General features: G+C 37.3%; 1 protein-coding gene across 3 annotated transcripts in view; it reads right to left on the reverse strand.

The window, feature by feature from the left end:
- Positions 1–19,597, reverse strand: part of SPPL3 (signal peptide peptidase like 3) — a 135,196-nt gene that overhangs the window by 19,448 nt on the left and 96,151 nt on the right. For all 3 annotated transcript variants that reach the window (XM_054510484.2, XM_045887491.3, XM_064578502.1), the window contains one exon: positions 3,164–3,252. In XM_054510484.2, the coding sequence (XP_054366459.2) occupies positions 3,164–3,252 (89 nt within the window). The remainder of the gene's footprint in view (positions 1–3,163; positions 3,253–19,597) is intronic.

Raw genomic sequence — 19,597 nt, forward strand, 5'->3', positions numbered from 1 at the left:
TAACTGTCACTCATTTTTTGTCTTTTTCACAAATTCCTTGATTCTTATTTATTTTGGGAGTAGGCAACTGCAACCTTTATTTCTATTTTTTAAATTTTGCAACCTTTAAAAACAACTTCTACCTATTTACACTTTCTCCTTCAATCAGTTCAGAACACTCTTGCCAAAATCTGAACACTAAACTCATACCTTCCTTTCCTGAGAAGTTCCCCATAATTCTTCTACATTGTTATCATTCAGGACTTCAATCTCTTTAGCACCTAACACAGTCTCTTGTGTTTCTCTGTTCATCTTTCTGGCTGTTATTATTTCTTTGGTTTTGATAAATGTACCCCATTTTCCATGCTGTCCTTTCAATCTGGAATGGTGTCATGCTCCATGATCAAGTATTGGCCGGCCTTGCCACAACAGCCATTTCTTTCATTGTGTTTTTCCTGATTATGTGGTAGTGGACTGTATCCTCTCCTAATCTCTGTCTATCCCTTCTGGTATCCATAGCCCAGATGAGGCACCGAGGAAGTACATCTGTGAGGATAATGTAGCACAACCAAGGAGGTAGATTTAAGAAAACGACAATTTAAACAAACATCTACTACTCTTCAGAAGTCAGTGGTGAGAAATGAAACTGATGTCACCATGTAACTTCCTTCCACTGTATGGACTGACCTAATCATTTATTTGAGGATAAAATTGTACTTAGACACACAGTGTCCACTTCTCTTAGGTTTCTGTGATTCAATGTACAATGGATTTATAATCTGGTTTAAATACATCATTTGCATATATACTACATAACACAGGACTTGTAAAGGAGTTTAAGTTGTATAAAGTGATTTGGCCTAAAATGTTGACAGAAGGTAAATGCTATATAATCATTTAACCTTAAAATCAGGAATTGACACTGGGTTTTACCTGGTTCCTCGTAAGTTACAGGTATGGTATTTTACACCTCATACAAGGATCTGTGTCATAAGTTTAAGAAAAGACTCATATTTAAATGATTCTATTTGTAATGCCCACTTTACACTCCTGGGGACAGCGAACACATTTAACTGGGTGAAAACTAGGCAAGTATAATTTGGCGGGAAGGGTAGTAATTAGAGAAACTGAATGATCTCTTTTCAATTTAACTTCTAAAATTCTCCATCAGTATTCTAACTTTACATTGGATCCTCAGTATCTCCTCCCCATTAGGGTGGTAACTTGAGGCTGTCCTGTAAGTCATGCTCATTCTCTCTGTGTCTGTTATCATATGCTCTTCCCACCCAGATTGACTTCTCCAGCAATCCAAGTTCACTGTTTCAAATTTCAAGTCAAACTCACCTTCTCTGGGATGGGTCAATTATTAAATTGACCTATGGTGGCTCACCCTGACTTGCCCTTCTTTTTTTTACTCTCTGTGTACATGGATGTCAAATGAGTTCATCTCAAGTGCTTACTCTGATCTAGTGACATTAGATGCTTGTTCAGAAGTACTCTGAGGCTATGGTAAGGGTCTGTGAGAGAAAGTTCTTATTTCAGGGACGGAAGTGGTATTTACTATCTCTGTCTTAGTACTTTATTAATGCCTTACAAAGTGTTTTGGCCACACTGCCTAGTGATAGCTTGGGTACCAGCTCTTGTGCTTTTTCAGCTTTCAAAATATCTAACAGAATATCCAAAAAATATATATCTAATAAATTGCATGGTAGGAACCCAGTATCAAGCTCTTGATTATCAAATCAAGTCTCCTTATTTATAATTCAATTCCCCTTATAATAAGCATCACCATTTTCTATAACTCTATTGAGGCACAATATACATATGGCAAAATTTACCCATCTTAAGTGTCTAATACTTGCCAGGCAACTACAAATCCACTCTCTGTCTCTCCATATTTGCCTTTTTGGAAATTTCATGTAAGTGGACTCACACAATATGTAGTCTTTCCTGTCTGGCTTCTTAACATAATGTTTTGAGGTTCATACATGCTGTAGCAATGTACATGTATCAGTACTTCATTCTCTTTAATGCTGAATAGTATTTCATTGTATGGATAGGCCATATTTTGTTTATCCATGAACTAGTTTATTGATCTCTGAGTTGTGTTTCTACTTTTTGGCCATTATAAACAATGCTGCAAAACATTTGCCATCTAGCACACTTCTATTTCTTATAAAGCAAGCATTCTTTTTTTTTTTTTTGAGCTAGGTTTATTTTTTTAATTAACATATAATGTATTATTTGTTTCAGGGGTACAGGTCTGTGATTCATCATTTTTTTTTTTTTTTTAAGATTTTATTTATTTATTTGACAGAGAGAGAGACAGCACAAGTAGGCAGAGTGGCAGGCAGAGGGAGAGGCAGAAGCAGGCTTCCCGCTGAGCAGGGAACCCGATGCGGGGCTCGATCCCAGGACCCTGGGATCATGACCTGAGCCGAAGGCAGCCGCTTAGCCGACTGAGCCACCCAGGCGCCCCTGTGATTCATCAGTCTTATACAATTCACAGCACTCACCATAGCATATACCCTCCCCAATGTCCATCACCCAGCCACTCCATCCCTCCCACCCCCTCCACTCCAGCAACCCTCAGTTTGTTTCCTGAGATTAAGAGTCTCTTATGGTTTGTCTCCCTCTCTGGTTTTGTCTTGTTTCATTTTTCCCTCCCTTCCCCTATGATCCTCTGTCTTGTTTCTCAAATTCCACGTATCAGTGAGATAATATAATACTTGTTTTTCTCAGATTAACTTATTTCATAAAGCAAGCATTCTTATAAAATCTTTAATACCAGAAGAGGTTGTCACAATACTTAGTTTTACAAGTACTTCAAGTAACTATCTTCAAAGAGTCCCTGAATGAATTTGTGATCAACACTTACAAAATTATTGACTTCACCAAAGGATTTAAATGAAATCATAAGCAGGCAGATACCTATCAATCCTACTTGTTTTTAAGAAAATAATCTTAGCAGCAAGCTTTTAGGCATGAGTTAAAAGCAGTACACAAGAAATCAATGGTTTAGATTCAGAACATAAGAATTTTTACAAATTATGCCAATACAGATTAGATTTTATTATTATAACCAAACATAAATCCTTAAACCCAGTAAATTAACTGGGATTATAGAAAGAATCTAATTAAGACCACTACATGCATTAAAGTTAATTGACATAAAATTCCTTACTATTATTGGTGCTGTTGCCATTGAAAGACCCAGAAGAACTGCTATTGTCTTTCTCTTTATCTTGATTTTCAAAGTCCATATTAAGGGACCTGTGGAAAAAATTATATAAGTTTTAATTTTGAAAGAAAGTAGGTCCAAAAAGTCAGTAATGAGACTATATTTTAATATGCTAAGGCATTAGGAACAATAGGAGAGGCTCTTTTGAACAACTCTGCAAAACAGTTCTTATAGCCACATTTTGAAAAACAATCTACATTCCTTCTAATATGTCAGTTCAAGAGTTCTCCTGACTGCAGATAAAAGCATTCCATTGTGGCTGAATCTTCCAGCAATATCTCTGTGCACATCCTTAATTACTTCCTTATGATAAATATCTAGAAAGAGAAAAGTCAGGTCAAAGGGCAAGCACAATTTTGAGACTTTAATGTACTACACAACTGCTTCCAAGAAGGTTGTACCAATTTGCTCTCTGATAGCAGTGTATGAGAACATTTTTTTTCTCTACACCTGTCAGCTTTCATTTAACAACAACATATACTTCAGTTTTTACTCTATCTAGGACTGTTCTACATAATGGAGGGACAAAAAATAGTGCATAAAACGGGCTTTCATGGATTGTACATTCCAAGAGGGAGGACACTGACAATAAACAAGAAAAGTAAGTTAGATGTATATTAATGGTACCAGCTAATGAGAAAATGCAGGAAATAAAAAGACTAAATTTGAAATTTTAAATACGGTGGGTTGGGAAGGCCTCACTGGTGTGATTTCTAAGTCAAGACCTGAAGGAAGTAGTCACTGTCCATTTGGGGAACTAACAATGCAATCTCTGTTCTAATTTTGCATTAACTACTAAACAATTTTGTGTACGTGAGTTCACTCATTTCTTTCTTTTTTGGTAAACTAACTGTTCAAGTCCTTAGCTCATCTTCAACTATATTAAACTGTTTGTGTCCTAAAGCACTTCCTGCAATGATGGAAACATTCTGTATCTACACTGGGTAGACATAGCCACATGAGCACTTAATATGTGGGAGTGCAATGAGGAACTGAATTCTACTTATAGGAGCTAAAACTATAAAATTCTTAGATGAAACATAGGGATAAATCTTCATGATCTTGGATTTGGCAGTGGATTCTTATACATGATGCTAAAGACACAGCCAAAAAATTGGTAAATTGGACTTCATCAACATAAAAATCTTGTGCTTCAAAGGACACAATCAAAAAAGTCCCAACCCACAGAATGGGAGAAAATATCTGCTATTATGTCTGATAAGGGCCTTGTATTCAGAACATGTAAGAACTCCTACAATTCAATAAAAAGACAACTCAATTAAACAATAAGCAAAGAATCTGAATAAATACTTCTCCAAAGAAGATATGCAAATAAAAAGATATGCAAATGAAAAATATGCAAATGGTGCCAATAAACATACAAAAAGATTTTTCACATCATTAATGTCAGGGAAATACAAATCCAAACAGAATGAGCTAGCACTTCACACCTATGAGGAGGGCTATAACCAGAAAATCAGGTAATAACCAAGTGTCAAGCAAGGACATTGCTGGTGAGAATGTAAATTGATGCAGACACTCTGGAAAACAGTCTGACATTTTCAATTTCTTTAATAAATATAGGGCTATTCAGGTTATTGATTTCTTCTTGAGTGAGCTTTAGCAAATTGTGTCTTTCAAAGAATTGGTCCATTTCATCTAAGTCATCAAATTTACTGGCATAAAGTTGTTGACAGTGGTCCCTTATTATTGTTTTAATACCTGGAGGCTCTAGTTATACCACCTCTCTCATTCCTAATACTGTTTTTGTTTTTTTTTTTAAGTTTTTTTTTAATTTATTTACTAGAGAGAGAGAGCATAGGCGAGAGAGAGTGAGCGAGAGTACAAGAAGGGAGAGCTGCAGGCAGAGGGAGAAGCAGGCTCCCTGCTGAGCAAGGAGCCCGCTGTGGGACTCGATCCCAGGACCCTGGGATCATGACCTGAGCTGAAGGCAGTCACTTAACCGACTGAGCCACCCAGGCGTCCCCCTGATACTGTTTTTATGGCTTCTCTTTTTCCTGATTAGCCTGGCCAGAGGTTACCACTTTTATTGGCCTTTAAAAATCAGCTTTTGGTTTCACGAATTTCTCTCTACCCCTAGAGAAAATACTTGACTTATTTTGGCTTTGATCTTTATTCTTACCTTTTGCCTATTTACTAAATTGAGTTTAATTTGCTCTCCTCCCGCCTAGTTTAGGATTAAAGTTTAGATCATTGATACCTTTTTCTTCTATTCTAACCTAGGCATTTAGAGGTGTAATTCCTCCCCTAAGTATTGCTTTTGCAGCATCCCATAAATTTAGCGTGTTTTCACTTTCTCTTAATTCAATGTATTTTTCATTTTTCTGCTTCTTTTTTGATGCATGAAAGTGTTATTTTTGTTTCCAAATATCTGGGAATTTTCTAGACCTCTATTACTGATTTCTAATTTGATTCCATTGTGATCTGTTAGGGACTGACTGTTTGTGTCAACTCCCCTCCACCACCCCACAAAAAAGTTCATTTGTTGAAGCCCTAACTCTCAATATGATGGTTATTTGGTGACTGGGTCTTTGGGATGTAATTCTGCTGTGATCATGAGGGTGGGGTCCTCATGATGGAATTAGTATCCTTCTAAGAAGAGATACCAGAGAGCTTGCTCCCTCTCTCCTGGGTGTGCACACACCAAGGAAAAACCATGTGAGCATGCAACAAGAAGGTGGCTGTCTGCAGGACAAGAAGAGTGCTCACCAAAACCCAACCATGCTGGCACCCTGACCTTGGATTTCCAGCCTCCTGGGACTATGAAAAAATAAATTTCTGTTGTTTAATGCCATCCAGTCTGTGGTATTTTGTTATGGCAGGCCCAGTTAACTAACAGAGATCAGAGATCATACTTTTTATGCCTTGTATCCACTTATTGAGACTTGTATTATGTCCCAAAATATGTTCTATCTTGGTAAATGTTCCATGTGCACTTGAGAATAATGCATATTCTCCTGTCAGATGAGTGTTCTACGAATATCAGGTCAAGTTGGTTCAGAATACTGTTCAAGCCACTATATCTTTACTGATTTTCTGACAACTTGTTTTATCAAGTACTAAGAGAGAGGTCCTGAAATCTTCAGCTATATCTGTGAATTTGTTTTATTTCTCCTTGAAGTCTGTTATCAGTTTTTGCTTCATGTATTTTGAAGATTTTATGTGATGCATAAACATTTAGGATTATTATGTCTTGTTAATTGATCACTTTATCATTATGAAATAACCTTGTCTGTAGTAATATTCCTTGCTCTGAAAGCTGCTTTGTCTGATACTAATATAATTTAACTCCAGCTTTCTTTTGATGAATATAAGGTATATCTTTTCCCAGTCTTTTACTTTAAATCTTTTTCTAGCTTCATTATCTGTAATGTACTTTTTGTAAGCTGCATATAATTGGATTTTGCTTTTTAATTCAATCTGACAACTGTTGTATTTTGATTGCTGTGCTTAGGCCAATTTCATTTAACATGATTATTGTTGTGATTAGGTTTGAGACTATCGCGTTGCTGTCTGTCCTATCTTTTTTTGTTGTTCCCCTTTACCTGACTTCTTTTGTATATTAATAGTTTTTTTTTTTTTAAGATTTATTTATTTAGAGAGAGCACAATCAGGGAGGGGCAGAGGGAGAGGGAGAGAAATCCTCAGGCAGACTCCCTGCTGAGCATGGAGCTGGATGTGGGGCTCAATCCCAGGACCCTGAAGATCATGAATTGAGCCAAAATCAAGAGTCAGCCACTTAACCGACTGAGCCACACAGGTGCCCTAGGATTAACAGAGTATTTAAATGATTATCTTTTATCTCTTTTGTTGTCTTATTATCTGTAACTCTTGTTCTTTTATTTTTATTTATTTTTTTTAAAGATTTTTATTTATTTATTGAGAGAGAGAGAGAATGATAGAGAGAGAGCATGAGAGGGAGGAGGGTCAGAGGGAGAAGCAGACTCCTTGCCGAGCAGGGAGCCTGATGCGGGACTCGATCCAGGGACTCCAGGATCATGACCTGAGCTGAAGGCAGTCGCTTAACCGAGCCACCCAGGCGCCCCTTGTTCTTTTATTTTAGTGGTCACTGAGCATTTAAACATCTTTAACCAATACAGTGTACCTTCAAGTTATATTATAGTACTTCATGTATAGTATAAAAACCTGACATCAGTGTACATTACTCTGAACCTTTGTACTATTACCATGCATTTTACTTTTACATGTTATGCTATAAACTGTACAATATACTGTTATTTTTGTTTATACAGTTATATTCTAAAAAGTTTTAAATAGTAAGAAAATAGTCTTTTTATATTTATTAATATTGTTACAATTCCTGGTGATCTTCATTCCTTTGTGTAGATCCAGATTTCCAGTGGTTACCATTTTTAATCTGCTTGAAGTATTTCCTTTCACATTTCTATCTTTCTTTCTTTCTTTAAAGATTTTACCTTTTATGCGAGAGGGAACACAAGCAGGGGAAGTGAGAGAGGGAGAAGCAGGCTCCCCGCTAAGCAGGAAGCCGATGCAGGGCTCGATCCCTGGACCCTGGGATCATGATCTGAGCCGAAGGCAGACACTTAACGACTGAGCCACCCAGGCGCCCCTCCTTTCACATTTCTTATAGGGTAAAGTGGTTTTGTGTATCTGGAAACACCTTTATTTTGCCTTCATTTTTTTTTTTTTTTAAAGATTTTATTTATTTTTTAGAGAGCGAGAGAGAAACAGCATGAGAGGGTCAAGGGTCAGAGGGAGAAGCAGGCTCCCCGCTGAGCCGGGAGCCCGATGTGGGACCCGATCCCAGGACCCCGGGATCATGACCTGAGCCGAAGACAGACGCTCAACCATCTGAGCCTCCCAGGCGCCCTATTTTGCCTTCATTTTTGAAAGATTTTTTGCCAAAAGAATTTGTCAACACAGAATTTTATGTTGATAGTTTTTCCTTTCTGTATTTTAAAGCTGTTGTTCCACTGTCTTCTCACATTATTTTCAATGAGAAATATGGTGTTTATCCTTATCTTTGTTCCTCTCTATGTAACATGTTCTTCTGCCCACACCCATCCCCACCGACCCCTGGCTCCTTTTTGGATTTTCTCTTCTTTGACTGCTTTTGAGTGACTTGATGATGATGTGCCTTGGAGTAGTCTTCTTTATGTTTTTTGTGCTATGGGTTTATTAAGTTTCTTAGATCTGTGGGTTATAGTTTTCTTCAAGTTTGGAAAAATTTTGGCCATTAATTCTTCAAGGTTTTTTCTTTCCTTCCCTTTCTTCTCTCTTGCAGGGACTCTGCCCATATATTAACCCACTGGGGTTGTTCTTTGATGTTTATAGGTCAAAGACACACTCTTTCATTAAGAACATTTTTTCCCCTCTTTTCTGTATTTCATTTTGGATATTTTCTGTCACTGTGCCTTCAAGTTCACTAATCCTTTCTTCTGTAATGTCTAATGGTTGTTAATCCCATGCAGTGTACTTTTTTCAGGTTTTAAAACTTTTTTATTTACATATTTAAAAAATTGTGCATTCCAGTAATTAAAATCATTTGAACAACAACAAAAAATGACACTGATTACACAGCATTTTATAGACTGCGGGACACCTTAGAACAGCTTGGATTTTCTCTAGATTTCACTGTTGTCCCACCCAGCTTCTTCCTTCAGCAGTATGCAGGTTCTTTTCCTTTCCTGGCAGCCAGCCAGGCAGATGGGAGAGGTATGTGACCTTTGTTGTCAGTAGTCCTCGATTCTCTGATGTGAAAATGGGCAGCAGTCATTTAAACTTGATCCAAACTCTCTGCATCTTATAAAGTTAAACAGCTAGAAGCCGTAAAATAAGTACGTAATGCTTGTGGAATGTACAGTGCATATCAGCAGTACATGCCTCACATTACGATTTGCCTGCTTGCTTCTTCTGTTGTTTCTTTTGAGGGTAATTCTTCTCTTGCATTTCTATCTTCTTCAATTTTGACTTATTCAATTTCTCAATCTCAGCCATATCGTGTTTGTGAGACATGGTTACAGGGACGCAGAGTGAGATGCATGAGCAGTGTCTTGTCTGAGCAGTGGCTGCCACTGAGTGCCCATTCAGTGTATTTTTGATCTCAGATGTTGTTGTTTTCACCTCCCGAGGCTTAATTTTGGGTATTTTAGAATATCTTCCATGTATCTACCTAACTTTTTGTAGAGATGAATATAATACCAGTTTTGATGTACTTCTCTAATTCCAACATATGTGTCAGTTCTGGGTTGGTTTTGATCGATTATTTGCCTCATCATTGGTCATGTTTTCCTTCTTCTTTGCTGCTGCCTGGTCATCTCTGCTTGTATGCCAGACATTGTGAGTTTTACTTCATCTCAGTATTTTTATATTCCCACAAATCTTCTTGAGCTTTGTTCTGGGATGCTGTTAGTTACTTAGACGTGGTATGTGTTCAGGTATTGCTTTTACAATTTATTAGGCAGTGCTCAATTTAGGGTAATTACTCTCTACCAACTGAGGCAAGACCTTTCTAGAGAGTACTCTACCCAATGCCACGTGAATCGTAAGGTTTTCCAATCTGGCTGATGGGAGTACGTACTCTGCTTCTAATCCTTTCACATTATTTTTTCCTTAGCTTTAGGTAATTTCCTCATATGCATGCACTGATCAATATTCTGATGAATGCTCAAGGGGTGCACCTGCAGATCTCTGGGGTTTTCTGTCTTTCAAACTCTGTCCTATTACCTCTGGCTGCCTCAGGCTTTCTGGACTCTCAGCTCTGTCTCCTTGAGGCAGGGGATGTTTCTCCCTGCACCATGACCTAGAAATTGTCTTTAATGTTTTCCCATTTTTCTTTTTAAAAGATTTTATTTATTTGACAGAGAGAGATAGAGAGAGCAGGAACACAAGCAGGGGGAGTGGGAGAGGGAGAAGCAGGCTTCCCATTGAGCAGGGAGTCTGATACAGAGCTCGATCCCAGGACCCTGGGATCATGACCTGAGCTGAAGGCAGATGCTTAACGACTGAGCCACCCAGGTGCCGTTTTCCCTTTTTCTTAATTTTGTTTTTGAATAGTAAAAATTGTACACATTTATGGTATACAACATGATGTTTTGATATATGAATACACTGTGAAATGATTACCACAATAAAACTAATTAGCATATCCACTGCCTCCCATAATTACCTCTTTTTCTCATGGTCAGACACCTGAGATCTACTCTCTAAGCAAATTTTAAGTATAGAAATACATTAACTATAGTCACCACAATGTACATTAGGTTGCCAGAACTTATTTCATCTTATACCTGAAAGTTTGTATTCTTTGATCAATCTCTCCTCTTTCTCCTAATCCTCCAGTATCTGGTACTATTATTCTACTCTCTATTGCTATCAATTCAACTTTTTTGGGGGCATGGGGGCAGAGAGCACTATCTTAAGAAAGCTAGAAAAATAGTTTACCATCTCTCAGGATTACTGTCCTCTGTTGTCTGATGAACAGTATTCCTGACAATCATTATTTCAGGTGGGATGGTAAATCCAGTTCCTGTTACTTCATCTTGGCTGGAAGTAGAAGTGCTTCTAGGTAGTTCTTTTAAATATTCAGGTCCCAAACTGAGCAGATTTTGAAGTGAAGGAGAGGTCTCCTTTCATTTCTTATTCATACTGTTTATAAGTCCTTGGGGGTACTGGAACATTGTTGAGTTTTATCCCTCTCTTCAGGAAAGGTCAGAATTCTCCCTGGAAGGGAATCTTAACCAAACTATGAGGCTCAGGTCCTACTGATAATGCTCTTCACTTCATAGCTTCCTACCCTTAGGACTCCAAATCTGCTAGATGCAAGAAATTTGACCCTCTACTATAATAGCTTGACTCTGCCATTTGGCTTCATGTTCTATCAACCAGGTTCTGTCTAAAACTCCCTTACCTGTTACTGGTGCTGGAGAAGCCTGCAACTGGTTATGTCTTCGGTTAGAATTGGCGACCTGCCCAGAAAAGCCCGTGGAATATTAACTGACTGATCCCCTATAAACTTGGCTAATTAGCTGTTTAACAAACTGTTGCACTGGAAGGGCAGCCCTAACAGTTCACAGATTTTCCAATAAGACCAAAGGATGGATATTTATACAGATGTGGTAGACACCCTTTAAAACATGGATAACACTACTCTTCTGAGTATGATCAGGGCCCTGATGTGTTGGCCTTCCTGGGAGTTTATAATTAAAAAAAAAAAAAAGCCCTGTATTTTAGAACATTCATCTTATATCTAATATTGGGGACTTCTATTTCTCCAGCAATCAGAAGAAGACACTTTAACAGAGATTAGAAAGTATACTAGCTGTTCTCACCTCAGTTAGCCCTAGTCATTGCTATAGTGACTGGCTCCTGGGACAAACTCTACCCTGTCAACTTTGATTAGTTCCACAACAAACTAGATACAATGTTTTGCAAATATTTCTCCTGCTAAGATACCTGTCCTAGTTTTCAGCACATGGTTTCATTTCTATGGTTTTTAAACTTTAATTCATGTTTCTCATGGAAGAGCTAATCATCTGTGGAGAGTTAAACTCTAAAACTGGTGATGTAATTCATGAGGACCTATCTGGAGCCATGGGAATATGAAGACCATCTTCCCTGTGGGCATGCTTTGGAGAAGACCTGTATTAATTTAAATCACGTTTTTCAAGTTCACTTATGAATGGAACAACAACAACAACAACAACAACAACAAAACAACATTTGTTATGCCTACTCTGCTTCTCAGAATCTTGGAGACAGCGTGGTACATTTACAGAAATTGTTAACCCACATCTCAACCACTGGGGCTGGCTATTACACATTCTTAGCTTTTCCTATGCTTTCTGCTGGCCATTATAATGATGTCTGGACTGGAAAGTTCCAGTCATCTCTGGTTTGACCCTAGGCACAGCTGTTACAGAGCCTTTGTCCTAACATTGGGTAAATGAGACTGGTTGCTGAGAGTACTGTCGGATAGGCTTAGGGGTGATACCTAACTACAGTTCAATTTGTTATTAACTAAGGACTATTTAAGAATATTCTGGCTTTTTTAAGGCAAGGAAGGATTTCCCTTCTTTTCAAATACCAGTAGATTGTGATTAACTTAAAACCAGTTTTAGCTGTAACGTTTTCTTAGAACCTAGTTTGATAAAACTGTTGCAGGGACAGGAAATCTTTAGATAAGCTAATGAGGTACCAAGGTGGGGGTGGGGGTAAGCAAGCATGTTATATGATTTGAAGCTTACTCTGAATTTCTTATTGCCACAAATAAGCTTAGCTAAAATCAAGCACTGCCTGATCATCAGACCATGGGTCACTACTCCACAAAACAGAAATCTGGTTAAAAGAGGTTGTGGGGCCCCACATATTGGCTCAAACAGGAAATTTATGTATTGTAGCTTTACAAAACAAGATCAATGGACAACCTAGGTTTAGCAGATTCCAGGCCACTGTGACAGGGGTCCAGTAACAGTTACCCATACTGCACAAGTGACAGCCAACTTAAGCTGTTTAAATAGTCTTTGCTGCCTCCTGAGCAGAATTATGGGCCTTTATCCCGCCTTACTTGGTAATCTTTATTAACTCTACAGATATGAAATTGCTTGGCTGGACCTAGAAGAGCTTATTCCATCTTCATAAAAGACCATCTTTAACTCCCCACCTCCCCATCCCATCACAATCTCATTGTTATTACTATACAATAACACACATTAATTCATCATAGTGTTATCACTAGAATCCAGCCAAATTGTATTGCTTAACAGCAAGTCTGAGTTACTGAAATCTTGTTTAAACACTCACAGAAAGACCTGAGCTGTGGCTATTTCATCACAACCACCTACCATCGTAGAAAGAGCCATCTAAATTGCAGCATATTACTTGCTCTTTTTAGTTGCCTTCTCATCACCTATGACTGAAGAGAAAATAGTTATGGGTCAAGCTATAGGAGGCATACAAATTTCTAATTATTGATGCTAGCAAAGAACCTACATGAAGAATCTACTACTAAGAATCCGAGTAAAAGAGATGGTCTTCTGACTAAGCAACTGAAAACTTCCTAAGGGTTAAAATAATGATAATAGTTAACCTTTATTGGGCTTTTCCTGTCAGGCATTATGCTAGCTGCTTTACAGGAAAGATTTCTTTTGTTTCACAGAATAACTATAATTAGTAATGTTGACTGTATTTGGAGAAAGAGCATTTAAAGAGGTAATTAAATTAAAATGGGGGTGGGAAGGGTGGACCCTAATCCAATTTGACTGATATCTTTATAAGAGGAAGAGATTAGGACAGAGAGAGACAGTCACCCCAGGCACATGCATACATGTGAGAGAAGACCACGTGAAGGGCACCATCTACATGTGAAGACAGCAACCTATACTCTGGTTTCTCTTCAGATCGTATAAGCTGTTTCAGAATGAAACCAACTCTGGCTGACACCTTGATCTTGGACTTCTGGCCTCCTGAAATACATGTTTTTAAAGTTAGCTAGTCTGTGTTACTCTGTTATGGCAGTTGTAGCAAACTAATATGAAGATGCTCTATTATTATGCCTACACGGTAAAGAAACGAAGGTTCTCACTATATGCCCTGCCCTGACTATAGTATCAACCCTTCCAAAACAAACGAACTTCTATTTTTTTTTTTGAAAAAATATAATGATTACTAAAAAACTCAAACAGTAGAAAAAGGTACAAAATAACAGACTCCCCAAATCCCTATCTCCAGAGATCTATGCATTTGGTGTACAACTGCCTTTTTTAAAAAATGAGGATTAATATACTATTATTTCACAAATTAATTTTTCATTGGCTAGTATTCCAAGGATGTGTTTTTACATCAATACATACTACTTTTTCCTCATTAAAAAAACAAAACAAAACAAAAAACCTACACAGTATTTCTCCTTGAGTTAACTTGACCTGATATCATTTTTGGATGAACTGCATATATCCTGCCTTATTACAGAGAAATATTAAGACAAGCAACCTTTTATAAACAGATGATATGGTTTTATTTTGAACTGGGAAGGGTTCAACTGACAACTGAGCCTGCCAGCTAATTAGTGCCAGAAAGAACAACTGATCAATGTTCTTCAAATTTAAATTAGTGAATAAGTGAAAATCCTAAGTGTGCCTTTTTGGGGTCACTTTGATGTACATTTCACAAGTAATATATCACAGACACTAACTACATGAGGAAGTGTTTTAATGTTCTCGGAGTGCTTCAATAAGATTTTATTTTGGCTGAGGTGGAAATCTGGTTGTATTTGCTCTAAATCTTTTCAAACTAAAACTAATTCAGCTGCAAGGAACAGAACTTTAGGAAATCAACTACTCATGTCTTTATGTACTGGACTGGATTATAAAGGATTTTCTGAAGAAAGTCCTAGGGCTGTGGGAATTTCCACTGCTTGCCCAGAACAAGGGGAAATACAGGCTTATCATAGGCCTTTTTAGGTTCCTTAGTTCTGATGAAAATACAAATGTGCTCTGAGCACTGTTAAGACAAAGAGGTCTGTATTCAGCTGGCAACAGAGTACATGTCTGGACTGCTGCCAACATTTATCAAGAGATCAATATTCAGAAATAATCACTTGAAGAACGAACAAACCATTCATTTCTCCAGATATTCTAAAATATAATGTTAGACCAGAGTAAGCTAGCAATCTGGACAACTTTCTGTTGCTGGCTATGTGCCTCTAATTTTGGCAAAATTACTTTTGCTGAAATGTATTTTCATGAAATGACCTTCAATTGCTGATTTTGAAGGGTACTGTAATCATTCAACAAACATTTGAATGATTATGAAACGCTATGAAACTCAAAGTTGTAACCTCTTTCTGAGGATCTTCAGGATAAAGGTCTGTCTGATCTTAAGACCAACAACAGTTGTAATTCACCTTAACAACTAGGTTCTTTTTATTCAAGGGCACTAAAAAGGTTCTCTTTTTTTCTTCTGAAAGTTGGCTGCTAGAAAGCTTACTATGCTATTTGTGGACCACCAGTAGTAATAAAGGTATTGGCCAATATGGTTTGCATTTTTAGAATTATTTTTGGCTGTCTCTACCCATACTTCTTCTTTTCTTTGGCCCCATTTTGATTTACCTTATCTCATCACAAGTTGGCAAACCCTAGCAAATGGTCTGAAATCCTTTTGAACAGGGCAGAGCAAAAATAAACAACTGCAGGAAGCAAAATGGAGCTGAGAACATATTTACTGAGTTATACTTGTTCATTCATTTGGATTCTGATAACGGAGGACACTGAGTACTGGAGAAGAAAGGCAAATTGGAATTTTTTATCTTAATATTTTAAGAATACCATGTTTTCTGATCATTCTAATATTAGAAGCAGGTGCAATGAAGGGGGAATTCACTTGGTCAAGGTAAACACTACATGGTTGAATTGGATTTAAGCTAAATGTGTGTTCCTAGAAAATTCAGTGTTTTGTTTTTTTTTATAAATGGAACATTTTAAAAAGAGTTGATGGAATTGTTAAATATATCAAGGAACTTGTCCACATACATTACAATGTCCATAACCATTCCCTAATAAATTCAGATTTCTGTATATAATGTTTTCTGAAGGTAGGACAGGTTAAGAGGTGGCTACAAGAGCAGTTCAAAAGATAACATGTCACATGCCGCACCACTGTGTGATCAACACACGTCATGACACCGTGGACCATGATGGAATTTGTTTCTATTAACCTGGTCTGACTTTACAACGATACACATTTAGTGTGAAAGGCAACACAATCATAGAAAGTGCATTTCTTATATTCTCTGCAGTCTCATTAACTTGATGACATTGTCTTCCTAGAGTAGGTTTGGGTATAAGCAAATAAATTGAGTTTGCCATTAAATAAAGCATAGGTAAGTGCTTGTCTTAAAAAAGGTAGTAGTTACCCTCCAGTTACAGAAGTTCCGTTCTTCCTTCATATAGCAACTTTATATAGGGATTATAGATAAATATATATTAAATAATTATCTATTTAGAGAGATAGGATATAAAGTATATCTCCTTTTGATTTTCTTTTAGATCTATTCAAACCTGTTATTTTTTTGTCTGTGATTCCTGGCAGGACAGAACTCAAGTATAAAGAGCTGTGGTTAGAAGTTTGTTCTCTCTCTGTCTCACTCACTGTTAATGCTTTTCTATAGTTTGTCAAACTTTTCGGAGACATAATGATTAAATGAGTAATTATGCTATTTTTTTCTGAGCAACTGGAAAGACTGAGGAGAGACAGGTGTCAGTTTAAGTAATATAGGAAATCTAGCAAAGCTCAGCCAAGGGATGGCAAACATAAGGGTTCCTAAACTGAGGATTTGCTTTGGCTTTTAGAATCTAGTTTTACACAGTATAGTTTTTCCTTCTGTACTTAAAAAAGTGAAAGCCTAGTGAGAAATAACCCGTACAATTAAAAAATCTTTTATCCTGTATTTTATGATATTCCCCCATGTCTTCACAGCTTTGAATAAAATGTGATAATTTAAATGAGTAAATAATATATTCTTATGGTCTCAGAGGAATATGAACATATATGGTTGGGTGGTGGTAGAGGGGGAAAAATAGAAACAGTTCTATTCAAATTCAGGAACATTTTTTGTGCATGTCCTATATGGAGGGTAGCATGAAAAGTGTATCATGGAAGCTAATGGAGAAAATTTCAGTAGTAGGTGGTGGTAAACCATCAAGGACAGCTCAAGAATAAAGACTGGAGCGGTGCCTGGGTGGCTCGGTTGGTTAATTGTCTGCCTTGGGCCTCACACTGGGCTCCCTGCTTTGCGGGAGTCTGCTTCTTCTCTGCCCCTCCCCACTGCTCATGCTTGTGCACTCTCTCTCTCTAGCATGCTCTCAAATAAAATCTTAAAAAAAAAAAAAAAGAATAAGACTGGAGGGGAATTTTTTTTCTTTTTAGCAAAAGGGAAAAACTCTTGAGAACTTCAGGAGAGTTTCAAATAGATTTGTAAAGGGTAAACAACCTATCAATGAATGGGCCCTGAAAATGCTACCAGCAATTAAGAACGACTTAGAAAGTGAGGAAAGAATCTGCACAAAGTCTGTCATGCACGCCACCTGAACAGGCTCGGGCGTTGGGCCCCCATCCTAAGCCTAGTGAAGCAATCTTTCCCAGGTGATTTTCATGCACAGTAAGGCCTAAAGACCACTGCTGAAGAAAAAAAAATTCACCAAAAAGAGGTTTATTTATTATTATTTTTTAAGATTTTATTTATTTATTTGACAGAGCAGGAGAGCACAAGCAGGAGAGAGAGGCAGAGGGAGAGGGAGAAGCAGGCTCTCCACTGAGCAGAAAGACTGATGCGGAACTCGATCCCAGGGCCCTGGGATCATGACCTGAGCCGAAGGCAGTCACTTTACCAACTGAGCCACCCAGGCAACCCCAAAAAGAGGTTTATAAGAAAGCTTCTCATTCCTTCTGACTTTACTACCAGATCAATTTATTTGGTTCAGATTTGAGATTTTGTTACTGTTCTCAGTAGCCAGCAGTAATAAAATACTTAAATCCCAGCTCCATCACTTATTACACTTGCCTACTTAACATTTTTGGGCCCAGTTTCCTCATTTGTAAAATGGGAGTAACGGTATCTATCTTGTTGAATTAATATAAGGATGAAATGATTTGACTTTATGTAAAGCCACTTAGCACCGTCACATAAATGCTCAGTAAAATATTAGCTGTTTTCTTCATCTTCATCACATTTTTTAATTCCGTCAATGTCACAGTAAAAAGATTACAATAACCAACAAAAATCACACATCTCCACCCAACCCGTCACAGTAAGTAACAGAAGTCAACTCACAACAATTAAAAAGCATCTCAACTGTAGAAAACCCAAATGGTAGGAGTCAGACAGCATATAGACTGGGAAGTATCATTCAGAACCCACAGGGTCTCAATGAAGAACTCTCTGTAAATATTTTCATCAAGGAATCTATATCCAAATAAGTCACAGGCCAGTTCTTCATCCAGCTATCTCACGTTTATTTGAAAGCAAGAATTAAGGAAATTACTTTGCTACTAGTTTTACCTCACTGACTACTTCAAATTTCACTTCTGTTATCACAAAGACATATTTTTGAGAAGAGGCATACATAAAGCCCCTACATGATCCTAAGTGCTAAAAAGAATCTGTCAGGTTGAACTACATAAAACTGCCAATATTTGACAAGTTTTGACCTACCAAAGCAGTAACTGCAGTATTGCTTGTTCACTAAATACTCAAAAAGAAAAAGATGTGAAACTTTGTTTCTACTACTAAAATATACTTACAATTCCCTCTGGAAAGCTTAAAGAGAGACAGCATTACAAGTCAGAATAAATGACACTACTATCATTATAAATCACAGTAATACTCATAATTAATGAAATAACAATTTTCCAGACAGGGGTCTACAGAGGTTAAGTTTCTTGCCCCAAATTAAACAGTGGGAAGAGAAACAGAATCAACATCAGTCTCTTGACTAAGCTTTGTAATATCATGTTTCCATGAAAAGTCTGCTTCTTTTATTGAGCTTTCCATCTCAGAAATGGCATCATTACTGGATCCAGTTGTTTAGACCATAAACCTTGGAGTCTTCCTTGACTCCTCTCTCTCACACATACTATCCATTCTATCAGCAATCTTGTCCTAAATCCACTGACATTTCACTCCACCACTATTAGCCAAGGTAAGGCCATCATCATTTCTTGCCTGTACTAGGCCAACACTCTCCTAGTTTCCCTTATTTCACTTTTCCCTCTTACCCAACAAGCTATTTCTCATACAGAACCCAGAACAATATTTCTAAAACACAAACCAGATTATGTCACTTCCTGCTCTCAACCTTCTGTTGTAGGTTGATTTTTCCAACTGCACATGGAACATTCTTCAGGACAGATCATATGTTAGGCCATAAAACAAGTCTCAAATTTAAAAGGACTGAAATAATAAAAAGTATGTCTCTGACGACAACGGAATTGAATTAGGCTCTTAAAATTCCTTTCAACAGAGAGAATTTTGAAATATCCCCAAATAGTAGGAAAGTAAGCAACACACTTATAAAGAATCCATGAGTCAAAGAAAAATCACCAAGGAAGTTAGAAAATATCTTGAATTGAATGAAATGAAATACAACATAACAAAATTTATGGGATGAAGTTAAAGCAATGCTTAGAGAGAAATTTGCAGCCTGAATTGCCTATGTTAAAAAAGAAGAAAGGTTTCAGATCAATAACTTCAGCTTCCACCTTAAGGAACTATGAAAAGAAGCACAAACTAAACCCAAAGCAAGCAGATGGAAGGAATAATAAAAATTAGAGTGGAGATCAATGAAATCAGAAAATAGAAAAAAAAAATAAAGAAAAATT

The sequence above is a fragment of the Mirounga angustirostris genome, unplaced genomic scaffold (genome assembly GCF_029215605.1).
Source record: "Mirounga angustirostris isolate CCGP_5_RB_7025 unplaced genomic scaffold, mMirAng1.0.hap1 SCAF_14, whole genome shotgun sequence".
Lineage (NCBI taxonomy): Eukaryota > Metazoa > Chordata > Mammalia > Carnivora > Phocidae > Mirounga > Mirounga angustirostris.